Genomic DNA, 22,898 nt, shown 5'->3' with positions numbered 1-22,898 from the left:
CCTGGAGCCTTGGGAACGGTGATGGGCTGTGAGCACCGCAGTTAACACACAGGTTTTTAAAAAAATTACTTTACCTTAAGAAGCACTGAGAATAATTAAATTGCAGTCCAAGGTTAGATACAATTTAATGATAGTTCAGTTGCAAAATAAAAGTTATTGTAATGAGACTATGAAATTTCCTAACACTTGATTTTAATACATGGCACTAATTTTCCAAAAACAACTCAGAGGAATCCCATTTATAGCAGATGGCGTATTTATGCCAAATCTGGCATGAGGTATATTGTACATACATGTATATCCTAAGACTATACATGAACTAGAAAACAGATCTTGCGTATCTCAACAGCAGTACTAGAGCAGCGTTTGAGACTGGGGTTTATAAATGCTTTCCAAAGTGTGGGGTTTAGGTGAGAGCAGACATCTTGTTTTCCAAACCTGCAGTTTTTTGTCAGGACTAAAGTCAAAATCCTAACCGTCACACAGAAGGGAAAAAAGAAGCTTTCTCTCTTTAACTGTACATCTGCATCAGAAAGTCCAGTACCCTGAGATTGGAGCTGCAACAAGAAGGGTGTGAACAGGTTCTCTCAAAGCAACACAGTTGCATTTCCCCACAGAATGCTTGGAAGGACGAAGAGGTTCCTGTTAATGGACACATATTAGTTTCAGATAACAAAAGTCCAACTAGCAAGGAAAATGGCCACTGCTCTGACTCACACAGCTGAGCAGGTTCTGGAGGTAAGACGTGCTGGGAAGGAGTGTGCTGAGCCCCAGTTCTAGGGGCTGGGCTGATCTATTGCATCTACTGGGTTAATGGTACTTTAACAATCTGCAGCAACACAATGAGGGTTTAATTGATCCTACCACGCTATTTGAGATTTTCAATTTTCTTTCTCTGCTCATCATCTTGCAGCTTTGAAGTGTGTCATTAAAAAGCTTTTATTGTACTATTAAGATTTGTAGGTAAGCATTGACATCTTGGACACTAAGAACACATCTTGAATCTAGATGTCCAGAGGATGGCAGAAGGGAGGCAGGAAGGAGAGGGACATTCCCGCCCTCAGCCTGGTCCCCAGGGCCCTTCACCCAGTCCCTCTCTAACCCTCCAACCCTTTACCCTCCCCACTCTGACTCAAGTTTCTCCTATGAGCTCCCAGTTTGCAAAACTCACAGATCCTGGCAAATGCTTCAGTGCAGGGTGAGTCATACTCATCTGCTACAACATCCGCGTCACACCTCACTGTCAGGCTGTTGGGTTTGTGTTTGGTTTTGAGGCTTTTTACAGACCTAATCAACCGTCCACATCCCAGCCACCAGGTGCAAATGCAGGGGGAGTACTGGAAGCACCAGAGAGAAGCAGTTCACAATTACAAAAGGAAATCAAAGCAGAAACATTTTAAAAATGGAAGGAGCTAAGATATTACGGATGTTATCCTTTTATAGGGGATGAATCGTTCCCCAGTTGGAATGGTTCTGAATGTCTGAGTCAATTACAAGGACAAGAAAGAAGAGCTCTGCATACGCAATCAACAACTAGGGACAGGCAGAGAAAGGGAAGGAACGAAATGGAACTGCTTCTGAGTGTGGCAGGAGCCGCAGCATCAAAGCCCTGGCCTAATTCAGGAGGCAGCTGACAGCATGACAGCTTAGAGCAGGGTTTCTCCCCTCCGCACCTTGGGCATTTGGGCTGGGAAGTTCTTTCTTGTGGGGGCTGTTCTGTGCATAGTAGGATGCTTAGCACCCTCCCCTTGGCTGTGACAACTAAAAATGTCCCCAGACGTTGCCAAATAACCCAGGCATGCAAAATCAACCCCTGCTGGGAACTACCTACTCTGTGAAAATGCCATGGTCCCTGGAGCTCAAGTCAACTCGATATCATGGAGTGGCAAATCAAGGCCAAAAATGATGCGGGGAATCACTGCAACAGGAGCGGATACCTGCCTCAACAGGTTTCCAGTGCTGATGAGACTGGTGCATTGCATGGGGGAAAAGAGCCTGACAGAGCTTTGTCAGCAAAGAGAAGAGGGTAGGCCTGGTTTCAAAGCTCCTAACTGGCAGAAATATATCCAGGGACTCCTCTTGCTCACTTTGAATTTCCAGACAAATAGCCCTGTATGCAAGTTTCTGTTCCTGTGCTGCAGCCATTCGGAACCAGGAGTTGCTCTGGGATGAGCCGCCTGGGCTAGCCCTCACCTGTGGGCCTTAACCCATGCTGTGCCCTCCCCTGCCCGCCATCCTTCAGGATCGGATCCAGGATTCTTCCTTGCAGAAGCCTTCTGACTGTCAGGCCACCTGCCGTGCCCCTCAGCACCCAGGCCAGGCTCCAGGGCAGAGTGGGTCTCACTCACGCCTGAAGCATGGGGGTGAGAGGTGCTGCTGCATGAACACGCCCCTCCACGCCAGCTGCTCCTCCCCCACCCCCAGGCACCCGGCAGAGACCCTGGTCTCCATTCACACTTCACAACGTCCTGCCCAGGACCCACGGCCCCTGCCTCTTGCCCCCTCCTTTCTGCCTCCTCCCAAGCTCTTACCCAACTTGCCACCACCTGATTCTTTCTCCTCCCCCAGCACACGTGCAGAACCCCTTCTGGTCCTCGAAGAGTTTCTGCAGCTCTTCTCTCCACCTCACAACAGCTCGGGGATTGTTACACCCAATCAACAGAGAGGGAAACTGAGCCCCACAGCAGAGCCAGACCTTCTGGAGCTCACAGTGTGACGACTGCAGAGCCAGTGCAGGGCAGGTGTGTGTGGGCAGCTGGGCATCTGAAGAGAAGGGCTGGGGGCACAGCTGGGGCAGTGGGGGTACCCAGGGAACAGAGAGGTGTCAGCACAAAAGCTGAGCAGGAGGCACCTCAGGCGGGTGGAGGGACAGCTGAGGAGGTGGGTGCTCTGCCCCAGACCCTCAGAGGCACCATTCCCAGCTGGAATTACATTTTCAATTTCTTGTCTGAGCCTCCAAACAGAAACATCTGTGCCTCAGGCCCGGGTTATGAGTTCTTTCCTCTTTTCTCTGGACTGCTGACAACTGTTTCATTTTCTCCCACTCTAGCTAGGCTGGAAGCATGAGAGAGGTCACTGCATGTGCCTTGGTTGAAAATGCCCATAAATGAGTTGGTTCTTGCTGCGGTGGTTAGAGAACAGCAGGGGGAGGGGTGGGGACAGACCCCACATTCCTGACACACCCAAAGGTAACAGGAGACTCTCTGAAGCCGAGAGATATGTCACATGGGGACCCAGGGATGGTTCGAATTAGGATGCTCTTCTCCAAAGGCAAAACCGGCAGTCTGGACTTGTGCAATGTCACCGTGGCAACAAAGCCAAGTGACAAGAAGTCACAGTGCCCGCTCAGTGACCTTCCACTGGGCCAGGACAACAAGGGCGTAAGCTCCAGTCCCTGAGCTGCTCATGACTCAAGGCATGGCCGGGGTGCAGACCTCCATGCTGGAGACCCCCATCTCTCCATCTGTAGAGGAAGGGGCTACACCAGATGGTGTCTAAGGGCCATTCTGTGCATCCAAGTGAGCTGCCAGACAGCTAAGTATATGCTGTGTCCTGTGCTGGGTCAGGTGTGAGTCTGGGTTCTTGCAGGACAACAGCTGGGTTTAAGGGTAGGCAGTGCCTCCTTCCCTGGATTAGAACAGCGTTCATTCTGAACTTGACTTCTAGTTGACTGTGAACTCTCACAGAGCAGGAACAAAGTCCTGTCCAGCTGTTTCTTCCATGGAGTCCAGCCCAGAGGTCCAAGGAGCACTGATGTGATAGGAGGGAAACCCCAGCTGCCCACCAGGTTGGTCTGCCTGCTGCCTGCCCGTACAGCGGGATGGATAAGATGGCCAAGGCGCACAGCTGCATCTCACCGGGACTTGGGGCCTGACCCCAGCCTCCTTAAGGACCTGAGCTCAGGCCATGGCACCACGCATACCCTCTTCCTGACAAGGCAGGTTCTTCCTACAGACAGCAGCACCTACCCCCCAAGGGGCAGGACCCACCTCCCATGGGTCCTCACTGACCTTGCAGGCCACTTTCCCAAGTTTCTCCCTTTGAGCTGTTTGAGAATCTGGGATGAAAACAAAATGCAAAGCCTTTGTCATCCAACCCCTTGGAATAGGATTCCAGGAGGCCGGGCCGCTGTTTCCCGCTACAGTAGCATATTTTCTGAGGGGCCATGGGGAGGCCCAGTGTTACCAGTCTTCACTCACCCACTCAGCTTTTCCAGGAATAACACTGGGAAAGCCTCACCATGTTAACTGCCCAGGTGGGCCCACCATGACGGGGGAGTGATGGAGGAGCAGAACATGCAGCTGGCATTAGGAACACTCATGGAGGAGTGCAGGGGAGCCCAGAGGAAAGCACCTTGGCCTAGTGCTTTACCGCAGGCCTAACGCTGAAGGGACAGCGCCTCACTCGATACCTCACTCTCACAAGGCAGCCAGGTCGGAGGAGGTGCAGGCATGGCCCTCCCCAGTCACTAGAACCACGGTTCTCAAACTGTGGTCCCCAGAGGCACACACGCATCAGTAGCACCTGGAACTCCTTAGAAATGCAAATTCTCAGGCCCCTTCCTGAACCAGAATTGCTGGGAGTGGGGCCCAGCGATCCATGTTTTCACATGTTCTTCAGATGATTCTGAAGCCCCTAAAGCTTGAGGACCACTGCTCTGGAGCAAGCCTTTGTGATGGGTGAGCCACAAATAGATAGAGGGGACTCAGCCACCAGGGAGCTGGGCGGGCTCTGGGATGACTGGAGTCCCCAGGCCAGGTGTCTCTAGCCCTATGTGCTGTGCAAATGTGATAATTTTCCATCTATAGCAAGCACCGGCGAGCACTGCTTGAGGAGAGGCCGAGAGCCCACTCCCCAACACACAGAGCCTCTGCACTTCCCCACATCTCCTCACTGTCACCTGCTGGCACATGGCCATGGGGCAGGGGAGGGAAGTCCGGGAATGGCACAGCCAACAGAAGAGGAAGAGGAGCTTCAGGCCCATGCCTGCACTCGGACTGTCACTCCATGGCATGCCAGCTCTGGGCCAGGGGCTGCCTCGGGGACAGGCCAGAGCCCTGAGTCATTGTCAAATGACTGCCTGTTGGGACTGAGCCCAAGAAGTCCAATCCTGGGCCCACGCTGGGAGCGCCTGGTGAGTCATGCAGCCAAATGGCTTTGGGGGAAAGAGGAGCTACTGCAGAAGGAGACGTGGAGGTTTCAGAGTGGGGGGCCACTCCCTGAGAAGCCTTCAATAAGGGTGCCAGGGGTCTGGAGGCAGAGGCTGTGCCCAGGGTGCACTCAGAGCCCTGCTTGGCAGGCCCACCTGCAGGAAGGATGCCCTGTGGCCTCCCACGCCGTCCTGCACAAATGCCAAGGCCAGCGTTGCCTCTTTCTCCATTGCCGCTCTTCTCTCATCACTTTGAATGAGTGGCCCTTTGTACATGAAAGGAAAGTGACCTGCATGTGCCCTTAATCCTCCCGACGAAAGAAATACCGGCACATGACCCCGCAGGAACGCTTCATCCCTGGCCCAGGGGCGGGCAGGTGGACGGATGGGCGGGGCATAGTGAGGATGTCCCCGCATCCCCTCCCACTTCCCCTTCCTGGTGTTTCCACTCCGCACAGGGAGTTCTCTCTCTGCAGCTCCACGCACAGGCTCGCTTGACTGCAGGTGGGCAGCAACCCTAAGCTCCGAGGGTGCCACCTGGATCTCAGGCAGTCGGCGCTACAGGACCTCAGCCATCATCCACATCGCCCCACCTCAACCCCAACCACGTCCCACATAGGGACACGGAGAGTCTGCGGAGGTCACAGCCAATCACGAGGGGTTGAGACAATAACGAGAGCTAACACTGAGGGGCACTTGGTAATGTCCCAGGCACTCATCACAAAAACTGGTGAGCTAGGGACTGCCCTTATCCCTGTTTTACAGATGACAAAGTGAGTTACAGATAGGTGAGGACCAGTGGCTCACACTAGAAAGTGGCAGAGCCTGGCTTCAAACCCAGGCAGCCAGTCCACAGAACCTGCACTCCCAAAGGCTGCAAGGCCCACTGCTTCTCCAGAAGGCCCTAGGGCCCAGGTCTCCTGCCTCCTGGCATCTCCTCCCGCTGCACACTGGCCCATGTCCTGACCCAGAGGCTTCATGAAGGGCCTGATGGAGCGTGCCAGGCACTCCTGACAGCTACGGCCCCACCGGCCCTCCAGAGTGCTGGCCCGGCCTGGCCTGCTCAGAGCACTCCCAAGGGAAGCGAGCCCCGTGGACTGAGCACTCCCTCCAGTGGCCTGCGCCTCAGCGTCCCCTTACACACAGAGGGGCTGGGTCAGAGGTGTCAAGGCCCCCGCCTGGCTCTGAGGCTACGGACACCTCTGCTCAGTGTTCAGAGTGGCGGAGGCTGCTCCTCCCACCTGCCCCCCATGCAGAGGGTGCTGCTGCTCCAGGGGCCACCTCCCTCCACACCCTGGCTGGCCAGGCCTTCGCACCTTCCCATCCTGCTCCGTCTGGCCTAATGGCACTTACCGCATCTGGCTGCTGCGTCCTTGAGGGAGGACGGGCCTCAAGAGACACCCACTTACCCCCCACCCCCCCATGGGGACATCCTCAGATGCTGTCTGAAGACATGTCACCTCTGCAGAGTACATGCTCCTGCACATGGGCCCCAGTGACCAGACAGAGAAATTATGCAAGCCCCCAGCACTGCATCTTTCCAATCTGTGGGGAACCTCAACTAACCACACCCCTCTCAGGGCAGTCCAGGAACCCATCCTCCCTCCTGCAGGCCTGGCCACTCCAACCACTGCACCCCCAGCCATTCACTGGGGTCAAAGCCAGAGAGGGGCCGGACTCACTTGGTTCTGATGCAGAGCTCGAGGGGTGGGACAAGGTCATTATCTCTGTCCTCAGGGACGGTCTGGGTGGTATCTGGAGAGGAGGGAGAGGCAGACACACATCAACTAGGGCCCTGCACTCACCCTGAGGTCAGCATGGACAACCCTAACTCCTGAGGCCCAACCCTTCTAGTACCTGTCCTCTCCTCTCCATGTCCACTGGATCCGCTCTCCTGCCTGGTATTGGTCTCCCCTGGACAACTCGCTGGTCCCTCACCTCCAGTGCCTGCTTCAGCTACCACAATATTCTTTGTAAAAACACATCTGATCTCATCTTTTCATGGCTCCCTACTGCCTGAAGAATAAATCCAAACTTGTCAGCATCATATTTGGGGCTCCTTACCATGCAGTCTCAACCTCACCTTACACCTGGTGCCGTCTACCGCTCAAGGCCCAGCCCTGGCCCCCTCCTGTAGGAGGTCCTTGCTAACATTCGCTCTCTGATCCCCAAGTCCCGACACTCAAGTCTGCACTATTCCCTGACTGTCCCGAGGGGGCATGTTAAGGCCGGGTTCCCTGAGGACGCCTGGGGAATGGGGGGCAGGTGCCGCACCGACGGTCAGCCGGATCTGTTCCTGCTGGTTGGCCAGGCCGTCATAGTAGTACAGGTCGAAGAGCCTCTCGGTCCTCCAGTCACACAGGAGCTCCTGCTGCAGGCTGAAGAGGACGCTGAAGTGGCTCTCGCTGCACACCACCCAGATGGGAAACCTCGGCGTCTTCAGGAAGCAGCCGACCTGGATGGAGGGAGAGGCCTGATACAACGTGCTGTCCGCAGGAAAGAAGTCAGGGCATCTTCTGTCCAACCTAAGGCAGGGCTGACCTCGGAGAGGCCTTGCTGAGGATCACGTTTGTGTCTGATGCTGGGAACCCTCACGCTACCCAGACCACAGGCCTGTTTCCCAGAGCCGCCCCTGCCCTGCCACCCCTGCCTGCTGCTGCTTGCGGAGCCTCTGCCACACAGACCTCAGACCCGGCGTCACCCCTCCCCTTCAGCCCCCACACCTAGGAGTTCCCGGTGCTGCCCATTCTGCATTCAAAAGCTCCTCAACCCCGAGCCTCTCAGACCTCTCCTCAGGTTTACTCACCACCCCCAACCTGGATCACAACAATGACCTCCTAACCAATTCTTCCCAGCCCCCTCAAACTAATCCAGCTCATCAATCGTGCCTTTGTATTCTCTGCCCATCAGTCTGGAGCTTGCCTCTCCTTGGAGAGCCTGCATCTCCCAGATCACCCAATCAGGGAACAGGGATAACTTCCTCCTTGCAGCTCCCAGGGGGCACATTATTAAGTGCCTGCCCACCTAGACCACAGGACATCACTGTCTCACCATGACGCCTTCCCCTGCCTCTTTCACGCCAGACTACCCTTACTTACAGCCAAGAGCCCAGGTCCTCGTGGATGAAGCAGGACTTAAGCTAGAACCACACCATGAAGACAGGTAGGATTGGAGCCATAGGGAGCCAGGAATAAAGATCTAGTGAGCAGTCTGTAGGGGGTGCCAGAATGAATGGCCAGAGAAGTTCAGGGTACAGAGTGGCATTCAGGAAGGGTGCAGGGGAGGATAAGGCTGAGGAAGTACCAAGGTAAGGCACGTGAACTTTCTGATGAGGGAGTCCCTAAGAAGTTTCCAGCAGGCAAATTTCATAGTACAAAGGTGTTTGGGGGAGACAAGTACCTTGGAATAAACATCAGGGCCCTCAGCACATTGCTAGTGTCTTGCCTGCAATGGGGAGAGTGACCAAGCCCTGAATGCCTGGCCCTCTACGCACTCTCCCTGTCCCCTGTGACTTCCTGGGGCATGGTTCTCCCCAGCCTGGGCCCTGGGTTATTTGGCTATGTACATGCCATGGGCCAGGCTGATTCTGGCCTAATCCCCACCAGCCCCAGGGAGATGTTTGCATGCTCAGGTATTTACAGCCAGAGCCTGTGGATTAAAGAAAGAATGGGAATTATTTTTCCAGTGGGGAGAAGGGCATACTTTCTCCAGGGCTGTCACAGAAGTGTAGTCAGGCAGCTCCTGCCTAGGAGCTGATTCTGGGCTGGAGGTGTCTTGGACAGAGGGGCTGTACTCAGAAGACCCTGAACCAGGTCCCCAGTGAAATGCCTGCCCATGGGAAGCCACCTCCTCTAGAGGGCAGGAGGATGATCTTTACATCTTGCTCAACCCTTTCTTAGTGTCGAAGCGCCCCTCCCCCTCACCACCAGGGCCTCACCCCAGCCCTGTGTGACATGAAAGCAGATTGCACAGCTCACTTCCTGGTGGGGTGTGGGGGAATTAGATGTCTTAAAGGATACGGCTAGGTGTGCCTAAACCAACCCCATTGCACACTTGGCTTCCATTCCATGCCAGAAAGAGGCTTTTCTGTTGAGGGCATTGCCTGGGACAGGGAACCCTGAAGCCAGGATCTAGTGCTCATCCACGGCAGGGAAAGAGCCCCAAAGCCAATCAGGGAGCAGGCCTTTGCACAGTCAGCCACCATGAATTTTCCATCAGAGGCACAAAAGGGCAGCTTGCCATACATAAATAATAGTCAAAAGATTAAGGGCAAAATAGCTGCCCAGAGAGCTTATAAATGAGTTTTCTCATTCAGGAGGCCCTTTCCAAGTAGGTGACATTTTCCGGAGATGAAATTCACTTCCTTTGAATTCTTGAGCGACCAAAGGCTTGGAGCAAGGTGTGAAGCGGGGAGGGGGGGGGGGGCGGGGGGACACCTTTCCTCCAGCACCGTCTGAGGGTTTCTCCTGGTGGCTGAACATGCCCCATTAGAGATTACCTTTTATGGTGATTCTTAAACTTCTGGGGAGGTTATGAATGACCTAAAGCCATCCATGGACCACAAGATTAGAAACACTAATTTAAGAGGGTCAGGCATACCAGGGGGTGAAGAAGAAAATACACAAGGGTTAGATAAACTATTTGAGGATATAATGGAGGAAATTTTCCCAGGCCTTGCTAAAAATCTAGATATTCCAGTACAAGAAGCTCAAAGGATTCCTGGGAGATTCATTGCAAACAGGAAGACACCACATCACATAGTCATCAGACTGGCCAAAATAACCACAAAAGAGGCCCTCCTACAAGTTGTAAGGCGAAAGAGGCAGGTAACCTACAAAGGAAAATCCATCAGACTAACTGCAGACTCAACCCATCATACTCAACTGAGACCTTATAAGCCAGAAGAGACTCAGGCCCCATTATCACTCTTCTCAAACAGAATAATGCCCAGCCTAGAATCTTGTACCCTGCAAAACCAAGTGTCTTATATGAAGAAGAAATAAAGACCTTCTCATACAAGCAAAGACTGAGGGAATTCATCAAGACAGGACTTGCCCTCCAGGAAGTACTCAGAACTCTATTACACACAGATCAGCACAATAAACACTCACCAATGTAAAATCATCCAAAAGCTAAAGGTCAAAGGCCAAGATACCACAATGGCTCAAGAAAGAAAACAAAGCAACAAAGTTCAACTCAACAGGATGAACAGAAATCTGTTCTATTTATCAATTCTTTCAATACATGTGAATGGCTTGAACTGCCCACTAAAGAGACACAGGATGGCCGAATGCATAAATATATATAAGCCAAGTATCTGCTGTCTTCAGGAAACACATCTAACCCACAAGGATGCTTTCAGACCCAAGGTGAAGGGATGGCAAACAATATTTCATGCAAACGGAAGCCAAAAGAAAGGTGGCACAGCAATTCTGATTTCAGATATCTTAGTCTTCACATCAACAAAAGTAATGAAAGACAAAGGTGGTCACTATATAATGGTGAAGGGTACAATTCAACAAGAAGACATAATAATTCTAAATATTTATGCACCTAACTCAGGTGCACCCAGATTCATAAAGCAAATCCTATTTGATCTAAACAAAATGACAAATAGCAACAGTATAATAGCCAGGGATATCAACACCCCTCTAACAGAACAGGACAGATCCTCCAAACATAAAATAAACAAAGAAACAATGGACTTAAGCAGACCTCTAGAACAAGTGGGCCTCACTGACATTTCATTCTGAACCCAAAAGTCACTGAAAATATGTTTTTCTCATTAGCTCATGGGACATTTTCTAAGATTGACCATGTCCTAGGCCACAAAGCATGTCTCAAAAAAATTTTTAAAAATAGAAATTATTCCATGCATCTTCTCAGACCACAGTAGAATAAAATTAGAAATCAACTCCAACAGAAACTCTCATCTCTACACAAAGTCTTGGAAACTAAACAATCTTCTGCTGAACGATTATTGGGCTAAAGATTATTGGGTGAAAATCAAAAGATTCTTTGAACTAAATGATAAAGGAGACAGAAATCAAAATCTGTGGGACCCAGCTAAAGCAGTCCTGAGAGGAAAATTTATATCCATAAATGCCTACATCCAAAAGACAGAAAGATCATAAATCAACAATCTAATGAATTGTCTCAAAGAACTGGAAAAGTATGACCTGCATGTGGCCCTTAATCCTCCTGACGAAAGAAATACTGGCACATGACCCTGCAAAAATGCTTCATCCCTGGCCCAGGGGTGGGCAGGTGGACGGATGGGCAGGGCATAGTAAGATGTCCCAGCATCTCTACCCACTTCCCCTTCCTGGTGTTTCTACTATGCACAGGGAGTTGTCTCTCTCTGCAGCTCCACTCAGAGCAAACTGACCCCACACCCAGCATAAGAAAAGAAATAACAAAGATCAGAGCAGAACTAAATGAAATTGGTAATAAAAAAACTATACAAAAGATTAACAAAACAAAAGGTTGGTGCTTTGAAAAAATAAACAAAATTGACAGGCCTCTTGCTAGATTAATGAGAAGTAGAAAAGAGAGGACTCTAATAAGCTCCACAGGAATGAAAAAGGAGAAATTACAACTAATACCACAGAAATACAAAGTGTCATCTATGAATACTATAAAAACCTCTGTGCACATAAACTTGAAAATGTGGAGGAAATGGACAAATTCTTAGAAACACACAGCCTCCCTAGGTTCAATCAGGAAGAAATAGAATTCCTGAACAGACCAATATCAAGTACCGAAATTGAAGCAGCAATACAAAACCTTCCTAAAAAGAAAAGTGCCACACCAGATGGTTCCACACCCAAATTTTACCAGACCTACAAAGAAGAACTGGTGCCTATCCTGCAGAAATTATTCCACAACATCGAGAAGGAAGTAATCCTCCCCAACATGTTTTATGAAGCCACCATCTCCCTGATACCAAAACCAGGAAAGGGTGCAACAAAAAAAGAAAACTACAGACCAATATCCCTTATGAATACAGATGTAAAAATTCTCAACAAAAATCCTAGCAAACTGAATTCAGGTGCTTATCAAAAAAATAATCCATCACAACCAAGTGGGCTTCATCCCAGAGATGTAGGATGGTTCAACATATGCAAATCTATAAAAGTAATTCACCACATAAATGAAACCAAAACAAAGACCATATGATCCTCTGAATAGACACAGAAAAAGCATTCAACAAAATTCAGCACCCTTTTATGATAAGAACGCTTAACAAAATAGGCATAGACTTACCTCAAAATGATAAAAGCCATATATCACAAACCCACTGCCAACATCATACTGAACAAGCAAAAATTGAAAGCATTCCTGCTTAGAACTGGAATCAGACAAGGTTGCCCTCTGTCACCACTTCTATTCAACATAGTGCTAGAAATCCTAGCCAGAGCAATCAGACAAGAGAAGGAAATCAAGGGCATCCAAATGGGGACAGAAAATGTCAAACTATAGCTCTTTGCTCACGATATGGTCTTATATTTAGAAAACCCTAAAGATTCAGCCATGAGACTACTGGAATTGATAAGCAAATTCAGCAAAGTCTCAGGTTACAAAATGTACAGAAATTAGTAGCATTCCTATATACTAATAACAGTCAGACTGAGAACCAAATCAAAGACTCAATACTCTTCACAATAGCAACAAAGAAAATAAAATATCTAGGAATATATTTAACTAAGGAGGTAAAAGACCTCTACAGGGAGAACTACAAAACACTGAGGAAGGAAATTGCAGAGGACTGAAACAGGTGAGAAACCATACCATGCTCTTGGGTTGGCAGAATTAACATTGTTAAAATGTCTATATTACCCAAAGTGATCTACAGATTCAATGCAATCCCTATTAAAATACCAACATCATTTTTCGCAGATCAAGAAAAAATAATTCTATGCTTCGTATGGAACAAGAGAAGACCCCGTTTAGCAAAAGCAATCTTAAGCAAAAAGAACAAATTGGAAGGCATCAATTTACCAGACTTCAAGCTGTACTACAAGGCTATAGTAACTTAAACAGCATGATACCGGCACAAGAACAGAGACACAGACCAATGGAACAGAACTGAGAACCCCCAGATATAAAACCATCCTCATATAGCCATCTAATCTTTAACAAAGCAGACAAAAACATACACTGGAGAAAAGAATCCTTATTCAATAAATGGTGCTGAGAAAATTCAATAGCCACATGTATAAGACTGAAACAGCATCCGCACCTCTCACCTCTCATAAAAATCAACTCATGGTGGGTAAAAGACTGAAATCTAAGGCATGAAACTATAAGAATTCTAGAAGAAAATGTTGGAATAACTCTTACAGACATTGGGCTAGGCAAAGAATTTATGAAGAAGACCCCAAAGGCAAACACAGTAACAACAAAAATAAATAAATGGGACCTGATGAAATTAAAAAGCTTCTGTATAGCCAAGGCAACTCTCATGAGAGTGAACAGACAACCTACAGAATGGGAGAAAATATTCTCATGTTACACATCTGATAAAGGGCTGATAACTAGAATCTATATAGAACTCAGGAAAATCAGCAAGAAAAAATCAAACAACCCTGTCAAAAAGTGGGCAAAGGACATGAACAGAAACTTTTCAAAAGAAGATAGACTAATGGCCAAACATGAAAAAATGCTCAACATCTCTAATCATCAGGGAAATGCAAATCGAAACTACAGTGAGATATCACTTAACTCCAGTGAGAATGGCCTTTATCAAAAAGTGCCAAAACGATAAATGTTGGCATGGATGTGGAGAAATAGGAACACTCATACACTGCTGGTGGGACTGCAAACTAGTACAACCTCTGTGGAAAGTTCATAGGGAGGTACCTCAAAGAGCTACAGGTAGAACTAACTACCATTTGATCCAGCAGTCCCATTACTGGCCATCTACCCAAAGGAAAAAAAGACATTCTATAAAAAAGACATCTGCACTAGAATGTTTATAGCAGCACAATTCACAATTGCAAAGATGTGGAAACAACCCAAGTGCCCACCAATACATGAGTGGATTAATAAAATGTGGTATATGTATACCATGGAGTTCTACTCAGCCACAAAAAACAATGGTGATCTAGCACCCCTTGTATTATCCTGGATGGAACTGGAGCCCATTCTACTAAGTGAAGTATCACAAGAATGGAAAAACAAGCACCACATGTACTCACCATCAAATTGGTATTAACTGGTCAACACTTGTGTGCCCATATAGTAGTAACATTTATCAGGTGTTGGGCAGGTGGGAAGCGGGAGGAGGGGGATAGGTATATTCACACCTAATGGGTGCAGTGTGCACCATCTGGGGGATGGACATGCTTGAAGCTGACTTGGTGGGGCAAAGGCAATATATGTAACCTGAATATTTGTACCCCTGTAATATACTGAAATAAAAAAAATAGGAAAAAAAAAAAGGGTCAGGCCAGGTGTGCTGCCTCACGCCTGTAATCCTAACACTCTGGGAGGTCAAGGCAGGAGATCACCTGAGGGCAGGAGTTTGAGACCAGCCTGAGCAAGAGCAAGACCCCATCTCTACAAAAAACAGAAAAATTAGCTGGGCATGGTAGTGCACACCTATAGTCCTAGCTACTTGGGTGGCTTGCCTGAGTCCAGGAATTTGAGGTTACAGTGAACTATGATGACACTATTGCACTCTAGCCCAGGTAACAGAGTGAGACTCTGTCTCAAAAACTATATTAATTAATTAATTAAAAATAAAATAAAAGTGTCAACATTTAATGGCAGGCAGTTATGGTGTGTTGTTTCTAAGGACAACACTCATTCAATATGATTTATACCTTTTGTCCCTAGCACCATTCTAAGCAATGGGGACACAGCACTGAAGGAAACAAGAACAGTCTTGTCCTTGGAGTTTACCAGATGAATGCAGATGACAGAGAGTAATCAAATAATCATACAAATACATTTGCACCGCACCTCATCACATCTAAGATGCCATTAGATTCACCATTATTTTTTGTAACACTAAGAAATTAAGAAAGCTGACAAAGTCTGACACACCACTGACTGTAAGAATGCATCAAAATTTTAGAAATGTTCAAATGTGAGGAAAGTCTGCATCTCAAAAGTGATAAAATATGATGCTTAGGACCAAGAAGAGGTCCATGGAATAAAGAATGAAGATAATCTGATGGAGAATGACAAGGTGGGGAGGGACCACGAGAAGAGACACCTACTTCAATAGAGTGATGAGGACAGGAAAGGCCTCCTTTTAAGAAGTGTTAATAACATTTAATGCAAAACGTGACGAGAGGCAAAAGCTGGGCAGGTGGAGGATACTGCATGTGCAAAGGCCGGAGGTGGGAAAGAAGCTGAGAGCAGGAAAGTGTGGCAAAGTGCAGAGCCTGAGGGAGAGAGTGTGGTGGGCTGACATGAGAGAGGAAGTGGGCACAGGTCTGGTAGGGCCTTGTAGGTCATGGAAGTTTTGGATTCTACTCTCTGTATTGGTTTGCTTGGGCTGCCATAACAAATGCCACAAACTAGATGGCTTACACAACAGAAATTAATTTCCTCACCATCCTGGAGGCTAGAAGTCTGACATCAAGGTGCTGTCAGGGTTGTTTCTTAAGGCCTCCCTCCTTAGCGTGTAGATGGCTGCCTTTTCCCTGTGCCTTCACGCTGGTCTTCCCTGTGTGTGTCTGTATCCTAATCTCCTCTTATTATGATAACAGCAGTCATACTGGATTAGGTCCCACCCTAGTGACCTCATTTTACCTTAATCTTCTCCTTAAAGACCATTCCTCCAAATACAGTTACATTCTGAGATAGGACTACAAAAAATTCATATGTTAGGACTTCAATATATGAATTTTAGGAAGACAGAATTCAGCTCACAACTGCCTCGGAGGATTGGAAAACCACTGAAGGGTACTGAGCAGAGGAATGATATGATTGGATCTAGGTTTTTCAAGATCATGCTGGCTTCAGTGAAGGGACAGGATGGGAAGGGGTGGGGGCAGAAGCTGAAATCTACTGGACTGTCACAGGTGTTCAAACCAGTGATGCTGGTGGTTTGGACCAGGGTAAAAGGGGTCAGACTTGAGAAACAACTTGGGGAAGACAGCAACGAACATGCCCTGAAGGTCATGGGAGAAGTGCTGAGGTTAAACTCCTGGGCCTACCCCATCCTTCTTGGCCTGGTCAGCATTGCCCCCACCCATGAGCCTGGAGGGGCATGGCCTTCCAACTGCAGTCTACAATGCAGTCCAGCCCACACTGGTGAGCCTGGCTCTGGGACAGAGGGAGTAGGGTGGAAGTAAGAAGGGCAAGACCAGCCTGGTAGGGTCACAAATAGCCCACAGAAGTCCCATAGGACACAGCCAAGCTAGGCTGTGAGGCCAGTTACTTACGGCAGACGGCGAGTGTCTCCGGCCCAAGAGTTTTCTGTTTCCCCCAGGCACACCCTGAGTGTGGGTCATCTGGGAAGCGCACTTATGGGTTGGGCCTCCTCCCCACAACAGACTCAGTGAGGGCCCCAGAACCCCAGGTCCTAGCCACAGGCTACAGAGATAGGCTGTGAGCGAGGGGCTCCTGTCACCTCCCACGTGAGTGCACAGCCCTGCTGTGGATGTCGTGGCCCAGGCTGTCCCAGATGCCAGATCTTCCCTGTGGCCGTGTCTGTGCTGCCCAGTGGAGGGCCCTGGCTCTGAGTCCAGGTCTGGGCTTGGCACTGAACCCCCTTGGACTCCTTCTATATCCAATGTAGCTAATTGTGTAGGGCTCGAGGGGCTCGGGGACAGAGGGACAGTAGGTAGTATTAAAGGAGGGGAAAGCTTGGTCTGAGCTGCCAGGGGAAGGTGGAGGCTGAAGCCCAGCCCTCAGCGAGCTCACGGAGCAGGACAGGAGGCCGGGGTTCCTTCCTTAGCAAGCTTGCAAGTTGCAAGGCAGAAGAGGAAAGTACCCTCTCACAGCAGGGAGAAAAAACTCTCAGTCCTCAGCCAAGCATAGAACAGCAAATAGGGTCTACGTGGATCCAAGAAGTGCACGGGGAGGAGGAGATCATTGTAGGACCTGAAATTCTTCAACAGTCCTTTTATTCCAAGTGAAGGATGACCCTGACTGATCTCCCATCAATTACCCTCCACAGACAAAGAAGAAATAGTTTACTTTTTGACCAACGCCCTCCACTCAAGAATGAAACCAGGGCTCCTGGTGAGCCTGGGAATTCCGTGAGCCTGGCCAAGGTTACCTCTCCCAGCCCGTGGAATTTCAGGCTGAATACTTTCGGAGAACACCCAGGGTCTGGTGCTCGAGAGCCCTGGTGCTTCTCACCAGCCTCATTCCTGGGCTCCCTCCTGACACCAGCACAATCTGGAAGGAGCTGCTCTCATTCTTTTCTCCCCAAGTCTCTGGAACCCACAAGTCTGCTTTCTGTGCGCTGAGGGTGGGGGGTGTATCCTCTGCTCTGGGGATGGCGCCATACCACGTGGTTCATTAGCAAGGGACAGCACACCTGAATATGTGATCACATGGGAAGGGCAGATGAAACTGAGCCCTGGCTTAAAACCCCAGTCCCCTTCCACCCTGCAAATGCATTTGCCTAGCGCTATCTAATTGCCCCCGATAAGTCAGTCTCCGCATCCTGGTTCTGGGGATACATGAAGAATGAGGCCTTGTCCAGACCCTCCAATTATCTTTGTAGCCACCGCATAAAGAGCTCCTGCTATCCCTCAGGACTACCTTTTCTGTATAATCAACCACGGAACAGTGGACTCTAAAAGCCATGAAAATCCAGGCTAAGAGAAGGTTCTGTGGCAGCTGGAGGGAGAAGGCTGGTCCAGTGCTCCTCTGCCCAGCTCTGCTCAACCCTTGCTCACATTCCCCAAAGGCACCGTAACCTTGCCCTGTCCAGCTTCAACTGGGGGCCTGTTCCTTCCTGAGACCCCAGCTGCAGTGAGAGAGGAGGCAGAGCCCATACCCCAGCAAATAGGCCTAGTGAGGCCTCTTAGGGGTAGAATTGTACCCCCAAAAGACACACTATCCTAGCCCCAGTAGCTCAGAATGGGACCTTATTTGGATATAGGGTTGTTAAAAATATAGCTAAGATGAGGTAGGCTGAGCACAGTGGCTCACACCATGTACAGATCACACCTGTAACCCCAGCACTCTAGGAGGCTGAGGCGGGAGTATCGCTTGAGCTCAGGAGTTTGAGACTAGCCTGAGCAAGAGCAAGACCCTGTCTCTACTAAAACTAGAAAAAAAACAGCCGGGTGTGGTGACATGTACTTGTAGTTCCAGCTACTCAGGAGGATTGCTCGAGCCCAGGAGTTTGAGGTTGTAGTAAGCTAAGATGACACCACTGCACTCTACCCAGAACGAGACAGACACTGTCTCAAAAAAAAAAAAAAAAGATGAGGTCATACCGGAGTAGAGTGGGCCCTTAATCCAATATGACCGAGGTCCTTACAAGAAAAGACACAGGGAGAAAAGGCCAGGTGAAAACAGTTGGAGGCAGAGACTGAAGTGATACATGTATAAGCCAAGGAACACCAAGGACTGCCAGAAGACACCAAACACTGAAGAGGCAGGGAATGATTCCCCCTATGAGCTTCACAGAGACCATGGCCCTATGGACACACCTTGACCTTGAACTTCTAGCCTTCTAAGATTCTGTTGTTTCAAGCCACCCAGTTTCTGGTACTTTGCTGTGGCAGTCCTAGGAAACTAATACAAGGCCTAAGACCTCAAGCTCCTGTCCGTTAGGAAGGACCCCCACCCCAACACACACACACACACACACACACACACACACACACACACACACACACACCCCAGCTGCAGCCACTATGACCCACAATCACACTATAAATCCCTAAAAATCCTTCATAAACAATCTTTCCCAGAACATAGTATCAGCTGGCTTTGGGTCTGAATTATGTGCCTGTGTTTGATGGCAGGAAAGCTGTGCTTATTCTCAAACTCTCTGTGATTCAGACTGGACCCGAATTCCATTCCATTCCCAGCTCTGGGAACTGGAGTCCAGCTTTCCTCCCCATTTCCCTCCTCACTGGTCCTAGGAAGCCAGGCTCCTCCGTTTGTAGAGAACATGAGCATCTGTGTACCTGGCACACGTTGTAGTGCTCAAAGAGAGATAAGAAGCCAATATCACTGCGTGCAGCAATGCCTCTGAGAAGTGTGATGTTCCCGTCCCCGGAATCCAGCTCAACCACATCGTTGAAAACATTGGAAACGGCTTTCCCGGTCAGGAGCAGATTGACAAGTTCCTGTAGGTGACAAAAAGAGGAAAGGCTTGTCAAGTCACTCATCAGCTACTGAAAGCGTGGAAGGGAGATTGGGAGCAAGAGAAAAGAATGGAGAAGGAAGGAAAGCAAAGAGGGAGAGAGTCCCAAATCAGAGGAGGTTGTTACTTTAATTTTCCCACAAGCCCTGGTGGAAAGTTGCCAACTTTTCTCATCATAGTGACTCTAGGCCCCCATCCATCTTTATGCCACAAGCATTCAGTGGACACCTACTGTACACAGGACTCTGTCCTATGCCCTGGGTTGTGGGGGCCTGGTGGGAGGGTGAGACATGGCTCCTGACCTGGGGCATTTCAGTCTAGACTGGGGGGTCAGGTATGCGCCTGCACATTGAAGCCCAATGCAGGATGTGACTGGCGATACCAAAATGGGCGCACAAAGCACTCTGGGGCTCAGATGGGTGCAAGAGCACATGACCAAGTCAGGGATGCTTTGTGGAGAAGTGACATTTGGGTGGGTCTTGAAGGATGGTATTTTTTCAATAAACTTTTTTATTTTGAAATAACTTTAGATTCAAAAGAAGTTATAAAAATAGTACAGAGAGTTCCTGTGTACCCTTCACCCAGCTTCCCCCAACGATAACATCTTACATAACCACAGCACATTATCTCAGCCAGGAAACTGACCATGGTACCGCACCAATAACCAAACTCCAGGCCTTATTCGGACTTAACCAGTGAGTTTTAATAGGGGGTGGGAGAGTACAGGAAGGTACTTCAGGGAGCAGGAAGAATAGAGGAGGGAGGTGGAGGCAGGAAGCCCAAATCTGGGTTCTAGCTCAGTCTCTGACTTTGTCTTGCTGTGGGGCATCAGGTATTTGATGGTCCTGTGACTCACGCTGCACACCTGGCAAGCCAACAAGCATGCTGACCCTGGAAACCACAGATGGTGGCATGTGGAGCACTGTTTCTCTGGAGGTCACCTTCAACCTGTACCTTCCGCATCAGGGTGGACCACTGTGGCTGGAAGGTCCCTTCCTTATGCAGGGCACCCAAGGGTCCAACCTACTGTTAGAAATGGAGAAATTGAGGCTCACAGGCAAGAAGGGATTTGCACAAGCCCCACAGCCAATTGAAGACAGAGCTGAACTTCCACCCACACCTTCTGGCTCCCTGTCTGATGTTGCTTCCTTCTCCCCCTACCTTGTCACCCTCATGGTACCATCTGCTTAGACACAGATTCAAGATGAAGGGTGGCCTCTTAGGATCCACTTAGGAAGGATTCCAGCGAGCCCAGCCCCAGCACTAGGGCAGGCAGGTCCCTGTCTTGCCCGCCTTCTGCCAGGGCTGGCATTGCCCGTGAGGCAAGCAGGCAGGCATCTCTCCCAAGGCATGCAGGAAAGGCCAGAACAGCACTTCCCCAAGTATAAACTCTGGAGGGTAGAGTTTATAGAAGTGTTTTCCCCTGAATTGTGAAAACGACATCCGGGGTTAATAAATCCCTCTGTTAACACCAACACCCCTGCTCCAGTGACAGTAAAAGAGGCCACCTCTGATGGCCACAGAGGGTCCCCTATTGGAGGGAGATACAGAGGGGGCCTCATTGTGTCCTTGCAGAGGAAATGAGAAAAGAATTTGCAGGAAATGTCTGCTCTAAGATACTGCACCTCAGGGCAATGGCTGCTAAGAAAGGCACAGATTTTTTCAGGCAGGTTAGAGTTTTCCCATCAGGTTTTAAAGGGAAAAAAGAACCCTACTCCAGAATCTGAGGTGTATCTAAAACCTTCCTCATAGTAGGAAGCCTGCTTGAGATCGGGGAGAAGGGGCACCAGGAGCTCTCCCTGCCCCAGACTCAAAAGCCACACAGTGGCAAAGCTTAGCAGCCATCTAGTCCCTTGCTACTTCAAGTGTGGTCCATGGACCGGCAGTATGGTCCTCCCTGGGGAGCCTATTAGAAATTCAGAATCTCAGGCCGCAGCCCAGACCCACTGAATCTGAGCCTGCTCTTCAGCAAGACCCCCAGGGGATTCATGTGCACATCACAGTTTAAGAAGCCCTGGTTTAGTCCAAATGCCTCCTCTACAAATGAGGAAACTGAAGCTCAGGGAGGGCAGAAAGATTGTCCTAGCTTATTCTGTGGATAAGACAGAACAGGGCTTGGAACCCAGGCCACCGCTCTGGTCTGGCATCCTCTGCACCCTGCTTGACTGCCCACTCCTAGGCAGCACCACTCTCTGCCCTCCACGAGGGGAAGCTCCCACAGAGCACACAGGCACCCAGAGTGACAGCGGGGCCACTCCAGGCAGCCAGAAGAGCAGCCACTCCCCACAAGGCCTTCCTCTAAGAAGACAGGTAGCAGCCAACCCCACAGTCCCTCTATGGGTGCTCTGGACAAGCCACAGGCCCCAAGCTTGTCCCTACATGGTGCCCAGGTAGTGAGCCAGGACCCCCAGGACAACTGGGTCCTCAGTTGAGCCTGGAAGACTGTGCAGCTCTGTCCAGCCTAGCCATGCTACACATTTTGGCCCCTCTATCCACGGAGGGTCAGATTTCCCTGTGGCCTATATGCCTACTCTGGGAGGCCATGGCAGGGAGAGAAAGGCATGGAGAGAGACCAGGCGTAGGATTTAGCTCTCGGTTTTGATGCTCACTAGACAGCATCTTTAACAGGTCCCTTCCCTGGTGTCCCCTGGGTGACTGGGAGCGTCGATGACAAGCAACTGTGCTCAGGGTCTTCCCTGCCCCTATGAAGCCACTGGAGGGCCCCTTTGTAAAGATGCAGTGGGAAGGGCTGCTGTAAAGACACCATCCTGTGCAAACATAAAGGGTGCCAGAGCTGTCATCTCCCCAGGTGGACCCAGGGTCCCCCAGCCCATGCCTGGGGCATTGCTCCCTGTGTCCTGGGCTACAGGCTATGCAGCACTTGGGTCGGCATCAGCCTCTTTTGCATCCCCGCAGCCCTGAGCACACGAGCAGTGTGCAGCAAGCTCTCCAGAAACAGAAGCTAAACTGTGTTCTCTTCCTAGGTCTCCACGACATGCTGGTGGAGCCCACCACAGGTGGGCAGGTAAAAGCTGCTTGGAGGGTGTTGGCAGCGGCTAAGAAAGGAGGGAGTAACAGAGGAAGGGGAAGAACCACCCTTGCCCCTGGGCCCCACGGTGCCCCTGACCTGTGTGCAGTACCCGTGTGCCCCAATCAGATGGTTGGTGGGAACATCCAAGTCCTGGCGGATGCTGGAAAACACAAGAAGCAGCAGTGTTAGTACACTTCCGCCCGACCAGGCCACCTGGGCAACCCTTACCGGGTGACCTGGCGTTCCCCTCAGGGACCAGGCTGAGGCCCAGGATTCCAGATTTGGTGGGAAACTGAATGCTGTGTGTCTGTGCCCTCCTGGAGGCTCCCACCCAGAAGGATGGCAGCTGGGGCCCAGGACTCCTTGAGTAGAGCTCACTGCACTCTCTGGCCTCACCAGTCTTCTGTCCACACTGGGGAACAGTGACT

The 22,898-nt window shown here is 49.9% G+C and overlaps 1 protein-coding gene across 4 annotated transcripts in view; it reads right to left on the bottom strand.

Annotated features, from left to right (window-relative positions):
* The window catches only part of MINDY4 (MINDY lysine 48 deubiquitinase 4), a 111,587-nt gene that overhangs the window by 928 nt on the left and 87,761 nt on the right, over positions 1–22,898 (bottom strand). For 3 of the 4 annotated variants that reach the window (XM_045565148.1, XM_045565149.1, XM_045565150.1), the window contains 4 exons: positions 22,567–22,630; positions 19,261–19,422; positions 7,424–7,604; positions 6,832–6,904 (listed from right to left, as the gene is read on the bottom strand). In XM_045565148.1, coding sequence (XP_045421104.1) covers positions 6,832–6,904; positions 7,424–7,604; positions 19,261–19,422; positions 22,567–22,630 — 480 coding nt within the window. The remainder of the gene's footprint in view (positions 1–6,831; positions 6,905–7,423; positions 7,605–19,260; positions 19,423–22,566; positions 22,631–22,898) is intronic. The other variant, XM_045565151.1, reaches the window with a different exon arrangement.

The sequence above is a fragment of the Lemur catta genome, chromosome 11 (genome assembly GCF_020740605.2).
Source record: "Lemur catta isolate mLemCat1 chromosome 11, mLemCat1.pri, whole genome shotgun sequence".
Classification (NCBI taxonomy): Eukaryota; Metazoa; Chordata; class Mammalia; order Primates; family Lemuridae; genus Lemur; species Lemur catta.
This window is presented reverse-complemented; position numbering and strand designations above follow the sequence as displayed.